This window comes from Pristiophorus japonicus, chromosome 24 (assembly GCF_044704955.1).
Source record: "Pristiophorus japonicus isolate sPriJap1 chromosome 24, sPriJap1.hap1, whole genome shotgun sequence".
NCBI classification, from domain to species: Eukaryota; Metazoa; Chordata; class Chondrichthyes; family Pristiophoridae; genus Pristiophorus; species Pristiophorus japonicus.
In genome coordinates this window covers 11,147,956-11,168,046 of record NC_092000.1, presented here as the reverse complement: position 1 = coordinate 11,168,046, position 20,091 = coordinate 11,147,956, and the positions used below count along the sequence as shown (strand labels likewise).

General features: G+C 50.1%; 1 protein-coding gene across 2 annotated transcripts in view; it reads left to right on the top strand.

Moving 5' to 3' along the window:
• Window positions 1–15,357: 15,357 nt before the first annotated feature.
• The window catches only part of LOC139237929 (sialic acid-binding Ig-like lectin 8), a 44,969-nt gene continuing 40,235 nt past the window's right edge, over window positions 15,358–20,091 (top strand). For both annotated transcript variants that reach the window (XM_070867248.1, XM_070867247.1), the window contains exons 1-2: window positions 15,358–15,457; window positions 19,324–19,707. In XM_070867248.1, the coding sequence (XP_070723349.1) occupies window positions 15,394–15,457; window positions 19,324–19,707 (448 nt within the window). In that variant the 5' untranslated portion in view covers window positions 15,358–15,393. The remainder of the gene's footprint in view (window positions 15,458–19,323; window positions 19,708–20,091) is intronic.

Sequence of the window (20,091 nt, the reverse complement as noted above, 5' to 3'; positions counted from 1 at the left end):
TTCCGCCATTCAATAAGACGATGGCTGATCTGATCATGGACTCAGCTCCACTTCCCCGCCCGCTCCCCATAATTCTTTATCCCCTTATCGCTTAAGAAATTGTCTTTTTCTGTCTTAAATTTATTCAATGTCCCAGCTTCCACAGCTCTCTGAGGCAGCGAATTCCACAGATTTACAACCCTCTGAGAGAAGAAATTTCTGCTCATCTCAGTTTTAAATGGGCGGCCCCTTATCTTACGATCATACCCTCTAGTTCTAGTCTCCCCCATCAATGGAAACATCCTCTCTGCATCCACCTTGTCAAGCTCCCTCATAACCTTATACGTTTCGATAAGATCACCTCTCATTTTTCTGAAGTCCAATGAGTAGAGGCCCAACCTCCTCAACCTTTCCTCATAGTCAAGCCCCCTTCTCCCCATCTCAGTCCTAAATGGCCGACCCTTTATTCTGGGACTGGGACCCCTGGTTCTAGACTCTTCAGCCAGGGGGAAACATCCTCCCTGCATCTACCCTGTCGAGCCTGTAAGAATTTTGTACGTTTCAATGAGATCACCTCTCATTCTTCTAAACTCTAGAGTATATAGGCCTAGTCTGCTCAATCTCTCTTCATAAGAATCAGTTTGGTTTGGGTAAGGTATTTGTGGTGAAGACTGAAAGACGATGGCTTCGGTCTTCCCAATGTTTAACTAGAGAAAATCATGGCTTATTCAACACTGATCTTTGATTGGATGACTTCTTTTGCCCAATACTACACCAAGCCAGCCAGTCAATCACGAGAAGCCATATAATGTTCCCAGACCAGTGTATACAGCCTGACGCTCAGTGGCGACATTTCACTTCAGAACTGACAAAGGAATTGGCAATTAGACCACGCCCACACCATAAGGCTTCCTTCAGGTGTCTGCACAGGCCCTGAGACTATTTTCAGACTGCAGCTTGTGTCAGCCGTGGCCCAGTGCGTAGCACTCTCTCGCCTTTAAGTCAGAAGGTTGTGGGTTCAAATCCCACTCCAGAGACTTGAGCACAAACATCCAGGCTGACACTCCCAGTGCAGTACTGAGGGAGCGCTGCACTGTCGGAGGTGCCGTCTTTCAGATGAGACGTTAAACTGAGACCCTGTCTGCTCTCTCGGGTGGACATAAAAGATCCCATGGTGCTATTTTAAAGAAGAGCAGGGGAATTATCCCCGTTGTCCTGCTCAATATTTATCCCTTAATCAACATAATCCAAAAAAACCCAGATTATCTGGTCATTATCACATTGCTGTGTGTGGGAGCTTGCTGTGCGCAAATTGGCTGCCGCATTTCCCACATTACAGCAGTGACTACACTCCAAAAGTACTTCATTGGCTGTAAAGCGCTTTGGGATATCCGGTGGTCGTGAAAGGCGCTATATAAATGCAAGTCTTTCATTCTTTGCAGGTGAGAGATCCCTGAAGCCTAACCCCTTCACAGTGATGGTACACTTGTATTGGTAATGCACCCAAGGATGGATACAAGATAGCAAGGAGCAAGGGAGAGAGAGAAAAGCTTAACTCAAAGCATTACTAACTTACAATACAACTGCTGGACAATGTAAAAAAGAAAGACTTGCATTTATATAGCACCTTTCACAACCTCTGGCTGGACTGTTGGAAGCAAAAGATTGGCAATTACTCAATGATGCTGTGACTGGGGAGGGGGCAAATTGCGGTATCGGAACAACAACAACAACTTTTATTTAAATAGCACCGTTAACGTAGTAAAATGTCCCAAGGCGCTTCGGAGCAGTGTTATAAGAAGGATGAGCCAGGTGTGTCAAATGAATTCCCTCCTTTGTATTTATCGTAAGTACATTTACATAATGACTCAGGTTTGCCCTGAATTTGTGTTGCTTCTCATTACAACTTTCTCATCCAGCAAACGATCCAAAGGTGGGCAGAGGAAACGTTACAAGGGACACCCTCAAAGCCTCCCTGATAAAGTGCGACATCCCCACTGACACCTGGGAGTCCCTGGCCATAGGCGGCCCTAAGTGGAGGAAGTGCATCCGGGAGGGCGCTGAGCAACTCGAGTCTCATCGCCGAGAGCATGCAGAAACCAAGCGCAGGCAGCGGAAGGAGCGCGCGGCAAACCTGTCCCACCCACCCCTTCCCTCAACGACTATCTGTCCCACCTGTGACAGGGACTGTGGCTCTCGTATTGGACTGTTCAGCCACCTAAGGACTCATTTTTAGAGTGGAAGCAAGTCTTCCTCGATTCCGAGGGACTGCCTATGATGATGAATTTGCCTTCAGCAAAGGTGGCTCAATTCAGCTGGACATTGCTCACAGCTGCCCTCACCTGGGCAATGATGGTACAGCATCATAGAATCTCAACCCGACCCACACTGATTGCCAGGGAGCAATCAATGTTTTAAAACAAAGTAACATTGTGCGGACGGAGCAAATTCGCAGCAGGTTTACTGAAGCCTCGAGAACAACCCGACTCCTGCATTAAATGTATTTCAGGAAAGATGTCACGGTGTCTTGTGCAGGGACCGTAAGGGTCACAGAGGCATCGCCAAGATGCAGTGTCTGTTTCCGAGCTGTCAGACGCTTTTTAAGCTGTCTGCAATTTATTTTTGTGTAGCGGGGGTGGGGGGAGTGGGGGGGGGGGGGGGGAGTGCGTGCTGTGTCAGTTTATTGAAGCTGTCAGCATTTGCTGAGCTGGCAGGTGGAGCCATGCTTCATGGAATGTCTTAGAAACACAGAAACATAGAAAATAGGTGCAGGAGTAGGCCATTCGGCCCTTCTAGCCTGCACCGCCATTCAATGAGTTCATGGCTGAACATTCAACTTCAGTACCCCATTCCTGCTTTCTCGCCATACCCCTTGATCCCCCTAGTAGTAAGGACTTCATCTAACTCCTTTTTGAATATATTTAGTGAATTGGCCTCAACAACTTTCTGTGGTAGAGAATTCCACAGGTTCACCACTCTCTGGGTGAAGAAGTTCCTCCGCATCTCGGTCCTAAATGGCTTACCCCTTATCCTTCGTCTTGCTGCAGGCATTGGAAAATATGTCCTTCTTCGACTGCTCAAGGTTCCTAGGAGGAAAGAGGGGACAACCCCAGCTGTGGACCTTACTGCAGCCTGCACATACTGCAGCCAGCAGCATCATAGAGATACAGCTGCTGTCAGGGGGGGATAGGTTATCAACATAGTGCGATGAAGTCACTGTAGGCTTTTCAAGATTACACAGGATTACACAGGATAGACGGCACAGAAACTGGCCATTCGGCCCAACCAGTCCGTGCCGGCGTTTATGCCCCACTCGAGCCTCCTCCCGTCTTTCCTCATCTAACTCTATCAGCATAACCCTCTATTCCCTTCTCCCTCATATACTTGTCCAGCCTCCCCTTAAATGCATCGATACTATTCGCCTGGGTAGTGGCTGGTGTGCAACGGCCACCCCACGTTAAAAAAATCTAGGTACAGACATCTTCCACCCTTCACGAAGTAGTTCGGGATCCGGAATATTAGGTCCTTCATTGAAACACCTGTGAACTCATCCCTTTTTGGCGTGGGAGCAAGTCATCCTCGCTTCGAGGGGCTGCCTATGATGATGATGATCATTTGTTCCTGGCCATCCAGTGCCCCCAATTTAAAATTCTCATCCTTGTGTTTAAATCTCTTCATGGACTTGACCCTCTCTTTCTCTCTAACCTCCCCCAGCCCTAGAATTTATGTCCACAAAAAGCGGGACAAATCCAATCAGTCCAATTACCGCCCCATCAGTCTACTCTCAATCATCAGTAAAGTGATGGAAGGTGTCATCCACAGTGCCATCGAGCGGCACTTACTCACCAATAGCCTGCTCACCGATGCTCAGCTTGGGTTCCGCCAGGACCCCTCGGCTCCAGACCTCATTACGGCCTTGGTCCAATCATGGACAAAAGAGCTGAATTCCAGAGGAGTTGAGAGTGACTGCCCTTGACATCAAGTCAGCATTTGACCGTGTGTGGCATCAAGGAGCCAGAGTAAAACTGAAATGAATGGAAATCCAGGTCTGTTGGTGGTGGAGGGAGTGAATGTTTAAAGTGGTGGACGGGCTGCTTTGTCCTGGATGGTGTCGAGCTTCTTGAGTGTTGTTGGAGCTGCACTCACCCAGGCAAGTGGAGAATATTCCATCACACTCCTGACTTGTGCCTTGTAGATGGTGGATTCTGTTCTCTTGTGCACCCCCATCCCTTTGTCCCACTAATGGTGACCAGGCCTCTGCTCTGACACTCCTATCCCTCCTCTGCCTCCATCTCCCTTTTCTCCTTTAAACCCACCAAGTTTTTGGTTACCCCTCCTAGTACCTCCTTCTTTGCCTCAGCATCCATTTTTCTCAGATTACGCCTCGGATAATCTCTCGATGTTAAAGGTGCTCTGTAAACACAAGTTGTTATTAAACCGATTCCATCAACAATCAACAACATGAATGCACTGAATCGCCATGGAACGGGGTCCAAACGTGTAGTAATTGGTCTAGTGTGTGTGTGTCTCGGGGTCTAGGGGTCTAGACTGGGTGTTTGGCGGGGGGAGGGGGTGTCTGGGTGTAGGGGGGGTCTAGGTGTAGGGGGATCTGAGCTGGGTGTAGGGGGGATCTGGGTGTGGGGGGGGTGTCTGGGGTGTGTATTCGGGGGGGGGGGAGGTCTGGGTGTAGGGGGGGTCTGGGCTGGGTGTAGGGGAGATCTGGGTGTGGGGGGGTGTCTGGGGTGTGTATTCGGGGGGGGGGTTCTGGGTGTAGGGGGGGTCTGGGCTGGGTGTAGGGGAGATCTGGCTGTGGGGGGGGGTCTGGCTGTAGGGGAGGTCTGGATGTAGGGGGATCTGGGCTGGGTGTAGGGGGATCTGGGCTGGGTGTAGGGGGATCTGGGCTGGGTGTAGGGGGATCTGGGCTGGGTGTAGGGGGGTCAGGGCTGGGTGTAGGGGGGATCTGGCTGTGGGGGGGAGGTCTGGGTGTAGGGGAGGTCTGGATGTAGGGGGATCTGGGCTGGGTGTAGGGGGATCTGGGCTGGGTGTAGGGGGGTCAGGGCTGGGTGTAGGGGGGTCTGGGCTGGGTGTAGGGGGGTCTGGGCTGGGTGTAGGGGGGTCTGGGCTGGGTGTAGGGGGGATCTGGCTGTGGGGGGGAGGTCTGGGTGTAGGGGAGGTCTGGATGTAGGGGGATCTGGGCTGGGTGTAGGGGGGTCTGGGCTGGGTGTAGGGGGGTGTCTGGGCTGGATGTAGGGGGGTCTGGGCTGGGTGTAGGGGGGTCAGGGCTGGGTGTAGGGGGGTCTGGGCTGGGTGTAGGGGGGTCAGGGCTGGGTGTAGGGGGGTCTGGGCTGGGTGTAGGGGGGTCTGGGCTGGGTGTAGGGGGGTCTGGGCTGGGTGTAGGGGGGTCAGGGCTGGGTGTAGGGGGGTCTGGGCTGGGTGTAGGGGGGTCAGGGCTGGGTGTAGGGGGGGTCTGGGCTGGGTGTAGGGGGGATCTGGCTGTGGGGGGAGGTCTGGGTGTAGGGGGGTCAGGGCTGGGTGTAGGGGGGTCTGGGCTGGGTGTAGGGGGGATCTGGCTGTGGGGGGAGGTCTGGGTGTAGGGGGGTCTGGGCTGGGTGTAGGGGGGATCTGGCTGTGGGGGGAGGTCTGGGTGTAGGGGAGGTCTGGGTGTAGGGGGATCTGGGCTGGGTGTAGGGGGATCTGGGCTGGGTGTAGGGGGGTCAGGGCTGGGTGTAGGGGGGTGTCTGGGCTGGGTATAGGGGGGTCTGGGCTTGGTGTAGGGGGATCTAGGCTGGGTGTGGGCGGGGCCTGGGCTGGGTGTTTGGGAGGGGGGTCTGGGCTGGGTGTAGGGGGGATCTGGGTGTGGGGGGGGCTCTGGGCTGGGTATTCAGTGGAGGGTGGGGTCTGGTCTTCTTGTTCAGGGGGGGATTGGGCTGGGTTGGAGATTTGGATTACACATACATTGGTCCCTTCCATTGAGATTGGAACAGGTGTGTGTAATGTACATCCCACTGTGCAATCTAGATCTCCATGGAATAGCGTCTGTGTGCACGTAACATAGAGGCAATGGGGATGGGGTCAGTCAGTGTGTACCCTGAATCTCAATGGGATAAGGTCAATGCGTTACCAGGGTCCTGATGGAATGGAGTCAATAAATGACCCCGAGATTCTGTCTGGATGAGGTTCATGTGTAGATCCTAGTTCCTGCTGGGATGGTGTGTGACTCCGATCTTTGTTACGAATTGATATTAACTTTGTGCTTGGCTTCAGAAATTCGAAGTGGGCTACCAACTTTGTGTAAGTGTCAGCCGTGGCTCAGTGGGTAACACACTCACCTTTGAGTCAGAAGGTCGTGGGTCCAAGTCCCACTCCAGAGACTTGTGCTCATAAATCTAGGCCGACACTCCAGTGCAGTGCTGAGGGAGTGCTGTACTGTCGGAGGTGCCCTCTTTAGGATGAAACGTTAAACCGAGGCCCCGTCTGCTCTCTCAGGTGGATGTGAAAGAACCCATGGCACTATTTTGAAGAAGAGCAGGGGAGTTATCTCCGGTGTCCCGGCCAATATTTATCCCTCAATCAACATGACAAAAACAGATTATCTGGTCATTATCACATTTCTGTTTGTGGGAGCTTGCTGTGCGCAAATTGGCTGCCGTGTTTGCCACATTACAACAGCGGCTAAACTCCAAAAGTACTTCATTGGCTGTAAAGCGCTTTGGGACGTCCGGTTATCGTCAAAGGCGCTATATAAATGCAAGCCTTTCTTTCTTTTTCTCTCAGTGCATTGATTACTGGGATATCTATAATCAGTCAACTCCTAAAGCAGATTGTCTCTGAGTTAGAAAGAAGTACAGGATCAGTCGTGTAAAAGTAACCCCACTCACCACCAATGAGAACGACATTATTTTATCTCCTTGTTGGGAAAGATAATTTGACAGTAAATGGTTACATCAGACCTTCCTGGTACTTCTGTAAATGCAGACCACATCCTTACATAGTTTCGAATGAATCATTCTTTATAGCTCTGTGGGTGTGGTATCAGCTACAACTGGCATCCTTATGGGTACCTGTTCACTGTTGTAATATATGCACCTGTGAGTATGCTCACAGGTTTGCAAGCGCAGTTCTCCCCCGTCTGGAGTGGCGGCTGTCCTTCAGGAGCCGCTGCTCAGGAGTCCGTACCGCCACGAGCGCAGTTTTAGGTGGCGGACGGACGAGAGAGGGCTGTGTTTGGCAAGGTGACCAGGGTGGAGGAGCGGGCTGGATGGCGCTGATCCTGGGCCAACGTCCGCCGCGCGGCCGATGCCATCGAGTCGCTAAAAACAGCACTGGGCCCTGACTCCGTTAGGTGTGTCGAGGAGGCTCAAGCACGTGGGTAGATCCCGTCCGAACTGACCCCCGTCCGGACGGAATTCCTCATCGGCGCCAAACCCTGGAACCTCCCTCGGGAGCCGGCGCCTCACAACTTGAGCCGCCTCGGGGAAATCCCCTCCGTGCCTTTCAGTTCTGTGCGGAGGGGTTTCCTGTACGGGCTGCTCCTGCGTACTCTCAACCTTGCCATCCTCGTCTACCGTCCGGACACGCCATGGCGTGCCATCTTGCCGTCCGGAGGAGGCGGGGGTCCCCGATGGAGTGCACTCTATGCGGGAGTCCTCCCATTATTTATCGGGGACTTGGCCTGGAGGGTATTGCACGGAGCAGTCCCGTGCAATAAATTTTTAAGCCGGTTCACGGGCTCCCAGGCCGCCTGCAATTTCTGCGGTCTGGAGGAGTCCGTGTTCCACGTTTTTATTGAATGTGTGAGGTTGCAGCCCCTGTTCCAATATTTAAAGGGGCTGCTCCTGAAATTCTGGCTGCACTTCAGTCCCACGCTCCTGATCTTTGGGCACCCTGTGCTGAGGGGAGCGGGTAGGTCCGAAGGCCTCCTCGTAGGACTGCTCCTGGGCACGGCCAAGGGGGCCATCAGCCGGTCCAGGCAGCGGGCGGTCGAGTGGGTCGTTCAGCCTGACTGCCTGCCTCTCTTCCGCGGTTACATCCGAGCCAGGGTGTCCCTGGAGATGGAGCTCGCGGTGTCCACCGGTACGCTCGCGGCCTTCCGCGAGAGGTGGGCACCGGAGGGACTGGAGTGCACCATCACCCCCGGCAACCAAATTTTAATTTGATTTTATGTTTTAAAATTTAATTTGTTTTAATTGCCGGTGTTTTTAGTGTCCCCATCCTCTTTTATAGGGGGCACTTGTAAATTATATGGTTTTAATGCCCCCCCCAAAATTTTTTTTTAAAACCCCAAAAAAACAAAAAAAAAGAGGGCAGTTAATAGTGTTTGGAGTGTCCCTCAGATCGGGGGGCACTCGATCTAATGTTTATTTGTCCCCTCCCCCCCCCCCCGCAAAAGAGTTGCAAGCGCAGTTCTCCCCCGTCTGGAGTGGCGGCTGTCCTTCAGGAGCCGCTGCTCAGGAGTCCGTACCGCCACGAGCGCAGTTTTAGGTGGCGGACGGACGAGAGAGGGCTGTGTTTGGCAAGGTGACCAGGGTGGAGGAGCGGGCTGGATGGCGCTGATCCTGGGCCAACGTCTGGCGCGCGGCCGATGCCATCGAGTCGCTAAAAACAGCACTGGGCCCTGACTCCGTTAGGTGTGTCGAGGAGGCTCAAGCACGTGGGTAGATCCCGTCCGAACTGACCCCCGTCCGGACGGAATTCCTCATCGGCGCCATGCCCTGGAACCTCCCTCGGGAGACGGCGCCTCACAACTTGAGCCGCCTCGGGGAAATCCCCTCCGTGCCTTTCAGTGCTGCGCGGAGGGGTTTCCTGTACGGGCTGCTCCTGCGTACTCTCAAAGTTGCCATCCTCGTCTACCGTCCGGACACGCCATGGCATACCATCTTGCCGTCCGGAGGAGGCAGGGGTCCCCGATGGAGTGCACTCTACGCGGGAGTCCTCCCACTATTTATCGGGGACTTGGCCTGGAGGGTGGTGCACGGAGCAGTCCCGTGCAATCGGTTTTTAAGCCGGTTCACGGGCTCCCAGGCAGCCTGCAATTTCTGCGGTCTGGAGGAGTCCGTGTTCCACGTTTTTATCGAATGTGCGAGGCTGCAGCCCCTGTTCCATTATTTAAAGGGGCTGCTCCTCAATTTCTGGCTGCACTTCAGTCCCACACTCCTGATCTTTGGGCACCCTGTGTGGAGGGGAGTGGGTAGGTCCGAGGGCCTCCTTGTCGGACTGCTCCTGGGCACGGCCAAGGGGGCCATCAGCCGGTCCAGGCAGCGGGCGGTCGAGGGGGTCGTTCAGCCTGACTGCCTGCTTCTCTTCCGTGCTTACATCTGGGCCAGGGTGCCCTTAGAGATGGAGCACACGGTGTCCACCGGTACGCTCGCGGCCTTCCGCGAGAGGTGGGCGCCGGAGAGACTGGAGTGCATCATCACCCCCGGCAACCAAATTTTAATTTGATTTTATATGTTTTAAAGTTTAATTTGTTTTAATTGCCGGTTTTAGTGTCCCCCTCCCCTTTTATAGGGGGCACTTGTAAAATATATGATTTTAATGCCCCCCAAAAAATCACAAAAAAACCCCAAAAAAACAACAACAAAAAAATATATAAAAAAAGAGGGCAGTTAAAAGTGTCTGGAGTGTCCCCCAGATCGGGCAGGCACTTGATTTAATGTTTAATTTTGTTTACCTCAAAAGAGTTGCAAGCGCAGTTCTCCCCGTCTGGAGTGGCGGCTGTCCTTCAGGAGCCGCTGCTCAGGAGTCCGTACCGCCACGAGCGCAGTTTTAGGTGGCGGACGGACGAGAGAGGGCTGTGTTTGGCAAGGTGACCAGGGTGGAGGAGCGGGCTGGATGGCGCTGATCCTGGGCCAACGTCTGGCGCGTGGCCAATGCCATCAAGTCGCTAAAAACAGCACTGGGCCCTGGCTCCGTTAGGTGTGTCGAGGAGGCTCAAGCACATGGGGCAATCCCGCCTGAACTGACCCCCGTCCGGACGGAATTCCTCATTGGTGCCAAGCCATGAAACCTCCCTCGGGAGCCGGCGTCTCACAACTTCAGCCTCCTCAGGGAAATCCCCTCCGTGCCTTTCAGTTCTGCATGGAGGGGATTCCTGTACGGGTTGCTCTTGCACACTCTCTGTTTTGCTATCCTCGTCTGCCGTCCGGACACGCCATGGCGCACCATTTTGCTGTCCGGAGGAGGCGGGGGTCCCCAATGGAGGGCTCTCTATGCAGGAGTCCTCCGTTTATTTATTGGGCTCTTGGCCTGGAGGGTGTTGCACGGAGCAATCCCGTGCAATAAGTTTTTAAGTAGGTTCACGGACTCCCAGGCCGCTGAGAATTTCTGCGGTCTAGATGAGTCCGTGTTCCATATTTATGTTGAGTGTGTGAGGTTGCAGCCCCTCTTCCAATATCTGAAGGGGCTGCTCTTCATATTCTGGTTGCACTTCAGTCCCGCACTCCTGATCTTTGGGCACCCTGTGCGGAGGGGAGTGGGCAGGCCGGAAGGCCTCCTCGTAGGACTGCTCCTGGGCACAGCCAAGGGGGCCATTAACCGGTCCAGGCAGCGGGCGGTCGAGGGGGTCGTTCAGCCCGACTGCCTGCCTCTCTTCCGCGGTTACATTCGCGCCAGGGTGTCCCTGGAGATGGAGCACGCGGTGTCCACCGGTACGCTCGCGGCCTTCCGCGAGAGGTGGGCACCGGAGGGACTGGAGTGCATCATCACCCCCGGCAACCAAATTTTAATTTGATCGGTTAAGGTTCCTTTAATGTTTTATTGTTAATTTGTGGGTTCTAGTGGCCCTTTAATAAGGGAGCACTCGGCTTTATCTGTTAATTAAAATAGTTGTAGAGCTGTTAAGTTGGGAGTGGCTTAGCCAGTCACGCGCTGTTCACAAGACTCAATAAAACCCCGGCCAGTTGGGTTTGGGGGATCCACGATGGGGCTGGTGGTTGTGAGCCTGGTGGATGAACTTGTAATGTGTAATGTGTAATGTGTAATGTGTAATGTGTAATGTGTAATGTGTAATGTGTAATGTGTAATGTGTAATGTGTAATCCTTTGCTAATAAACCAACTAGTTCTTCATAGCAATGTGTTGCTATAGATGCTTAAGCAAAGAATCCATGAAGCAAATATATTGCAACTGTGTATACTTCAGACCTGGATGGGATAGGGTTCCATGTCTGTAACCAGGTCCTACAATAAGATGCGTGTGCTTTCGGTAAGCAGATCCATATGGATTGGAGGATGGTGTCTAACCAGATCCTTATAGAATGAGGACCAGAGTCTATAACCGGATCTGTACCGGATGGAACATTGGGCTAGACGTTCAACTTCATTGTCGGCGATTTTCTCGCCGTTACATCTGGTTTTACGCCCGGCGAGAGTTTCCATGTAAGTTTTTGCCTTGGTATCGCCCACTTCTGAAATCGCCCGCCGGTACCAAACCACCCACGTGCAACGCCAAGAACAATCGCCAAGGCGTAAGTTTGGCCTCAACCACCGACGTCCTGATCGCCGAGAGACCCGGCCTGCAAAAGCTGCTTAAACAGGGCGGTAAGGGGGGGACCCTGCAAAGAAAGGTCAGTTAAAGGTTCTTTATTTATTTGTTTAAAATTTTAACACAGTGATTGGAGTTAAAACTATCTTGGGAATGCTATGTACATGTTTAATTTTTTTTTTAAGTTTCCCTCCTCCATAGGCCCAACCGCAGCCTCGGACGGAATTTTACTACTTACCGTCCATTGCGGTAACGAACGCCCATTTGGCTAACTTTGCACTTACCCACCGAGAAAACCGTCGACAATGAGTGTGCAATGCCCATTTTCTCGCCGGGGGATCAGTTCTACTGACTATTACCATTAAAATGGAAACGCTCGCCAGCATTTTTTGCCAAACATTAGTGGTGTTTCTCAGCAGGCAATCGGGCGCTGAGGGCCTTTAGGGAAAGCCTACCCGTGGTGTCTGCAACCAGATACCCATAGCAACGGGGGTTAGATAAACGATATATTGGATGAAGGGTAAGAGTGGAAAAAATAAAATTGACAAAAGATTTTTTAGAAATATACTCCTAGAAGATTTCTGTAACTCTAATAGTCGAGTGCGGGAATCTAACCTAATGGTATATGCGTAAATAAGTCTTACTGCAATTATATCATCTTCATCATCATCATCATCATCATCATCATAGGTAGTCCCTTGGAATTGAGGAAGACTTGCTTCAACTCCTGAAGTGAGTTCTTTGGTGGCTGAACAGTCCAATACGAAAGCCACAGACTCTGTCACAGGTGAGACAGATAGTCGTTGAGAGAAGGGACTGGTTTGCCGCACGCTCTTTCCGCTGCCTGCGCTTGCTTTCTGCATGCTCTTGGCGTTGAGAGTCGAGGTCCTCAGCGCCCTCTCGGATGCACTTCCTCCACTTAGGGCGGTCTTGGGCCAGGCACTCCCAGGTGTCAGTGGGGATGTTGCACTTTATCAGGGAGGCTTTGAGGGTCCTGGTGAGACCACACCTGGAGTATTGTGTACAGTTTTGGTCTCCTTACCCAAGGAAGGATATGCTTGCCATTGAGGGAATGCAACGAAGGTTCACCAGACTGATTCCTGGGATGGGGAGATTGTCCTATGAGGAGAGATTGAGTAGACTAGGCTTATATTCTCTAGAGTTTAGAAGAATGAGAGGTGATCTCATTGAAACATACAAAGTTCTTACAGGGCTTGACAGGGTAGATGCAGGGAGGATGTTTCCCCTGGCTGGGGAGCCTAGAACCATGTTCAAAGTTTTGGCCAAAAAAGTCCAATCATGACCAAAAAAGGCCATTCTTGACTAAGATGAATTGGTTAAGTCAGTGCAGTTCTTGGGCTTACAACAAGGTCGAACACACTCTGTGTACCTGTACTGATTTATAGAATAGTGCTGCCTGCCATCTCCCAAATTGCCTGAACTTAAGGAAAGGTAACTTTGACGGTATGAGATGTGATTTGGCTAGAATAGACTGGCAAATGATACTTAAAGGATTGACGGTGGATAGGCAATGGCAAACATTTAAAGATCACATGGATGAACTTCAACAATTGAACACCCCTGTCTGGAGTAAAAATAAAATGGGGAAGATGGCTAAACCGTGACTAACAAGGGAAATTAAGGATAGTGTTAAATGCAAGGAAGAGGCATATAAATTTGCCAGAAAAAGCAGCGAACCTGAGGACTGGGAGAAATGTAGAATTCAGCAGAGGAGGACAAAGGGTTTAATTAAGAGGGGGAAAATAGAGTACGAGAGGAAGCTTGCTGGGAACATAAAAACTGACTGCAAAAGCTTCTATAGATATGTGAAGAGAAAAAGATTAGTGAAGACAAGCGTAGGTCCCTTGCAGTCAGATTCAGGTGATTTTATAATGGGGAACAAAGAAATGGCAGACAAATTGAACAAATACTTTGGTTCTGTCTTCACGAAGGAAGACACAAATAACCTTCCGGATGTACTAGGAGATCGAGGGTCTAGTGAGAGGGAGGAACTGAAGGATATCCTTATTAGGTGGGAAATTGATGGGATTGAAGGCCGATGAATTCCCCGGGGCCTGATAGTCTGCATCCCAGAGTACTTAAGGAAGTGGCCCTAGAAATAGTGGATATATTGGTGATCATTTTCCAACAGTCTATCGACTCTGAATCAGTTCCCATGGACTGGAGGGTAGCTAATGTAACACCACTTTTTAAAAAAGGAGAGAGAAAACGGGTAATTATAGACCAGTTATCCTGACATCAGTAGTGGGGAAAATGTTGGAATCAATCATTAAGGATGAAATAGCAGCACATTTGGAAAGCAGTGACAGGATAGGACCAAGTCAGCATGGATTTATGAAAGGGAAATCATGCTTGACGAATCTTCTGGAATTTTTTGAGGATGTAACTAGCAGAGTAGACAAGGGAGAACCAGTGGACGTGGTGTATTTAGACTTTCAAAAGGCTTTTGACAAGGTCCCACACACGAGATTGGTGTGCAAAATCAAAGCACATGGTTTTGGGGGTAATGTACCGATGTGGATAGAAAACTGGTTGACAGACAGGAAGCAGAGAGCCGAGATAAACGGGTCCTTTTCGGAATGGCAGGCAGTGACTAGTGGAGTGCCGCAGGGTTCAGTGCTGGGACCCCAGCTCTTTACAATATACATTAATGATTTAGATGAAGGAGTTGAGTGTAATATCTCCAAGTTTGCAGATGATACTAAACTGGGTGGCAGTGTGAGCTGTGAGGAGGATGCTAAGAGGCTGCAGAGTGACTTGGACAGGTTAGGTGAGTGGGCAAATGCATGGCAGATGTAGTATAATGTGGATAAATGTGAGGTTATCCACTTTGGGGGCAAAAACACAAAGGCATAATATTATCTGAATGGCAGCAGATTAGGAAAAGGGGAGGTGCAACAAGACCTGGGTGTCATGGTTCATCAGTCATTGAAAGTTGGCATGCAGGTACAGCAGGCGGTGAAGAAGGCAAATGGTATGTTGGCCTTCATAGCTAGGGGATTTGAGTACAGGAGCAGGGAGGTCTTATTGCAGTTGTACAGGGCCTTGGTGAGACCTCCCCTTGAATATTGTGTTCAGTTTTGGTCTCCTAATCTAAGGAAGGACGTTCTTGCTATTGAGGGAGTGCAGCAAAGGTTCACCACACTGATTCCAGGGATGGCTGGACTGACATATGAGGAGAGACTGGATCAACTGGGCCTTTATACACTGGAGTTTAGAAGGATGAGAGGGGATCTCATAGAAACGTATAAGATTCTGACGGGACTGGACAGATTAGATGCGGGAAAAATGTTCCCAATGTTGGGAAAGTCCAGAACCAGGGGACACAGTCTTAGGATAAGGGATAGGCCATTTAGGACTGAGATGAGGAGAAACTTCTTCACTCAGAGGGTTGTTAACCTGTGGAATTCCCTACCGCAGAGAGTTGTTGACGCCAGTTCATTGGATATATTCAAGAGAGAGTTAGATATGGCTAAAGGGATCAAGGGGTATGGAGAGAAAGCAGGAAAGAGGTACTGAAGGAATGATCAGCCATGATCTTATTGAATGGTGGTGCAGGCTCGAAGGGCCGAATGGCCTACTCCTGCACCTATTTTCTATGTTAAGTGATGGCGTTGTCCACCTATCACTGGCGGTGTGGCTGGCTGCTCCATCGTTCCACCATAGTTCGTTGGGGAGGATGAAAAAAAGTCAGATTTCAGTGGCTGTCGGAAATGAGACACATTCCAATTGCATTTAAAAACTGTACAGATGGTGGGAAATGAAGGAACATGGTCTGACTGTATAACACATTCATTTCCTATTGCACAAGGGAAGAAGGACAGTAAAATTGCACCATCATATGGGTCTCTCTTCCTGTTAAGGAGTATTACACACAGTCACTTTGTAGAAGGGCAGAAGCCTGCAGAGCAACATGAATCGTCCAGGTCTCTCCTTGTTGGTTTTCCTCTTTTCTCTCACTGGCCTTTGTTTTACAGGTACACTTTAACTTTCGTTTTTACTCTTTCCCTCTCGTGCATCAATGAGTTGGTTGTCCGTGGAGTTTGGGGGAATGGAAAGCATGTTGGTTTGGCTGATTTTGTGCTTAAATGGATTGTCTCATGGGCTGAGTGAGCCACCACATCCTTTCATTGTGTGTTAAGGAGTTGGGATACTCTGGGGAATAAGGCTGAAGTGTGTTGGGCTTAACTGGTTGTCCAACTACTGTGTGAGGGAGGGGAGATCTCATTTGGTCTCCTTACAGCAGGTAGGTGCCGCAGGGAATTCAAGGCGAGAGTGATTTCCTGGATAAGTTTCGATCGCCTAGATGGTTCGGAGAGGAATTTCCCAGATTTTTCTCCCCAAATTGCCATGCTATTTTTACCAATTTTTTTTTGCCTTTCCCAGGAGATCACATGGTTTGGGTGGCGTGGAGTGTCTATGTTGTGATACACAAGGTATCACAATTGTGTGGGACAGGCTCGATGCACCAGATGGTCTTTACCTGTCTGTCATTGTTCGTATACGATATATTTGATTGCATCTATTTTTATTCATTCTTCCCATTTCACTCAAACTTTTTGGGGATCTTTAGTGTATATATATATATATATATATGTAATGTGGTTTGTTGATCTGTTGCCCCTGACTCCGTTAGGTGTGTCGAGGAGGCTCAAGCAGGTCGGGCGATCCCGTCCGAACTGACCCCAGTCCGGACGGAATTCCTCATCGCCGCCAAGCCCCGAAACCTCCCTCGGGAGCCGGCGCATCACAGCTTGAGACTCCTCCGGGAAATCCACTCCGTGCCTTTCATTTCTGCGCGGTGGGGATTCCTGTACAGGATGCTCTTGCACACTCTCCACTTTGCGATCCTCGTTTGCCGTCCGGACACGCCATAACGCAACATCTTGCCGTCCGAAAGAGGCAGGGGGTCCCCAGTGGAATGCTCTCTACGCGGGAGTCCCCCCTTTATTTAGTGGGGACTTGGCCTGGAGAGTGTTGCATGGAGCAGTCCCGTGCAATCGGTTTTTTAAGATGGTTCACAGACTCCCAGGCCGCCTGCAATTTCTGCGTCTGGAGGAGTCCGTGTTCCATATTTAGATTGAGTGTGCGAGGTTGCAGCCCCTCTTCCAATATTTGAAGGGGTTGCTCCTCAAATTCTGGTTGTACTTCAGTCCCACACTCCTGACCTTTGGGCACCCTGTGCGGAGGGGAGCGGGCAGGTCAGAAGGCCTCCTCGTAGCACTGCTCCTGGGCCTGGCCAAGGGGGCCATCAACCGGTCCAGGCAGCGGGCGGTCGAGGGGGATCGTTCAGCCCGACTGCCTGCCTCTCTTCCGCGGTTGTATCCGAGCCAGGGTGTCCCTGGAGATGGAGCACGCGGTGTCCACCGGTACGCTCGCGGCCTTCCGTGAGAGGTGGGCGCCGGAGGGACTGGAGTGCATCATCACCCCCGGCAACCAAATTTTAATTTGATTTTACTGTCTAGTTTAATTCGTTTAAGTTGTTGGATTTAGTGCCTCCCCCCCCCTGCTTTTAGCCAGGGGGCACTTGTATAATTTGTGGTTTTAGTGCCCCCCCCCAAAAAAAACAAGGTGGCACTTGAAAAGTTTTTGGAGTGTGACCTCCCCCAACCCCCACTTTAATCAGGGGGCACTTGATTACTGATACAACTCAAAATAGTTGTCAGTAACTTGTGAGATTTTGACAAGAATAAGGAATCATTTAGATCCTTCAGGGAAAGATTGCAATATTTTTTTTAGAGCTAATGTCAATGAAGTCACAGCAGGATGGCAAAATCGCAATCAAGGAATCAAGTAGTTCAGGAGAAGATGAAAGATATTTTGTCAGTCATGGTTGGAGCAGAGAATTATAACATCTTAATGAATTTGTTACCCCCGAGAAAGGTTAAGAATGCTTCATTCACAGCCATGCTATAGATATTGGACAATCATTTTGATCCACAGCTTTACGAAATAGCAGAGCACTATACGTTTGCAATGAGAAACCAAATGCGTGATGAAACCATCAGTGAATATATTATTGCCATAAGAAAATTGTCTCTACACTGCAATTTTGGAGGATTCCTAAACAGGGCTCTTTGAGATTAATTTGTGTGTGGACTAAGGGATGAACGCATCCAGTCATAATTGTTAAGTATGGATGATCTCTCTCTTTTGAGAGAGCTTGCAACATAGCCACCTCCCATGAAGATGGCAGAAAAAAATTGTACAGGGCTGTACAAACACAGAAGATAGTGAGCCCAGTCGGAGGGAGAGTTATGAAACCAAAATATTGTATGTGAAATGGCAACCATACCACACAACTGTGTTGGTTCAAGTGGGAAAGATGCTACCGGTGTCAAGTAAGGGGACACATTGTAGCCGTATGTAAATCCAAGGGCAGCCCCAACGATAATCAAAGACTTCACTGGGTGGAAAGCGATCAGAACAATGTCATCATCATAGGAAGTCCCTCGGAATCGAGGAACACTTGCTTCCACTCTTAAAATGAGTCCTTTGGTGGCTGAACAGTCCAATACAAGAACCACAGTCCCTGTCACAGGTGGGACAGACAGTTGTTGAGGGAAAGGGAGGGTGGGACTGGTTTGCCCCATGCTCCTTCCGCTGCCTGCACTTGATTTCTGCATGCTCTCGGCGATGATACTCGAGATGCTCAGCGCCCTCCCGGATGCACTTCCTCCACTTAGGGCGGTCTTTAGCCAGGGATCCCAGGTGGCAGTGGGGATGTGTTGCACTTTATCAAGGCAGTGTAGGTTTTGGTGTATATACAGTGAAGGGCAAGGCAATACATTCATTCAGTCAGGATTTCAGAACGTTAGCACTGAATAATAATCGATGGATTGATATGACAATAGATATAGCGGCTGATTGCTCAATAATGAGTCAAGATGTGTATTACAAGAATTTCAGGGGCATGCCACTAAAGGCAAGCTCAGCGAAGCTGAAAACATATTCAGGGGAAAAACTGCAGAAGCTTGGACAAATGGGGTGTGTCGTACAATACCAGGGGCAACAAGCAAGATTACTTATTATTATTGTAGCGAAATACGTCAATTGGCCAACACTTATGGGCAAAGATAGCTAAGAGTGCTTTGTTTGGATTGGTACAGCATCTGTAGTACAGAAATGGTTAAGTCTCGGCAAGATACTCTGCTGGAGAAATATACTAACAAGTTTGAGGACTGATACGAGGGCATCAAGGGATATAATGCACAAATTTGGATTAAGTTGGATGTCAGACCCATTTTTTGTAGACCAAGGCCGGTACCAAAAGCATTAAAATCGCAGGTAGAGCGAGAGCTTGATAAGTTGGAGAAAAACAGAGTTTTGGTGAAGACGGATAGGAGTGACTGGGCCACCCCGTTAGTTGTAGTTCCGAAGGCCGACAAAACGGTATGGCTTTGTGGGGGTTATAAAATTACCCTGACTCGAGCATTTGATGATGTACAGTACCCTTGACCGGCATCACAGGACCTGTATGTAGAACTAGCGGGAACCAAAGTCTTCACAAAACTGGATCTCTCCCACGCCTGTGCTAAATTCCACATTGATAAGGAAAGTCAGCAGTATCTGACTTTCAACACACACAAAGGGGTTTATATTCATCCACTAAGTTGGTATCAAGTCCTCACTAAGTTGGTATCAAGACTACCACAGATCAGATCTACGTTACAGGCGCTATATAAATACAAGTTGCTGTTGTTGTGCTGCAATGCTGAGGTCACTGATTATGGCCGCGTGACCGTTTAGGTCCTGTCTTTCTCGAGCGAGTTTCTTAACCATTCGCAGGCAGTTGGCGCTGATGCCCATTTCATTCCCTTGTGCATTTTAACTTGTTTTCCAGATACAAGTAGAGGCGAGGAGCAGCGCATAAAGACAATCTACGGCGTAGTGAAGGAAGACGTCATAATCACCAGCAAGTATGCAAAATTCAGCTTGGCGGCACCTTTGGGGCTGAGCGATAAGCTGGATAACTCCAGCCGGAAGACGGATGAACTGCTGATTGTGCGTTGGTGCTATTACAAACACCGCGAACACCAAAAGAACTTGTGTAGATTTCTGCAAGGTGATCGTTTTTTATTCAGTGTTACGAGCCCCTCGTTCACAGCACAGCTTCACATCAAAGGATTGCAAGTGACAGATGCTGGATTCTATTACAGTGTTCCAAGTTCTAGTGTAAAGGAAGCAGTTGAATTTGTGCCTGATGTTACACAGCTCTTATTCAAAGGTGGGTGCTGGTCTGCTGAAGTCCAAGCCCTTGTAGAGGGTGTGCCATTGGATGGGGGAGGGCCTGGCCAAGTTAGAAATAAAGCGGATAACTTACCCTAGAGTGATTGGATATTAGTGATTGTCAAACAGTCATGGCTGGTGTTCATGGTTGAGATTGGGCTCTTGGTCTCTTATCACAAGTCGGCTATACCACCATCATCATCATCATAGGCAGTCCCTCAAAATCGGAGAAGACTTGCTTCCACTCAAAGTGAGTTCTCAGGTGGCTGTACAGTCCAATACAGGAATTACAGTTTCTGTCACAGGTGGGACAGACAGACAGTCATTGAGGGAAAGGGTGGGTGGGGAGCCTGGTTTGCTGCATGCTCCTTCAGCTGTCTGC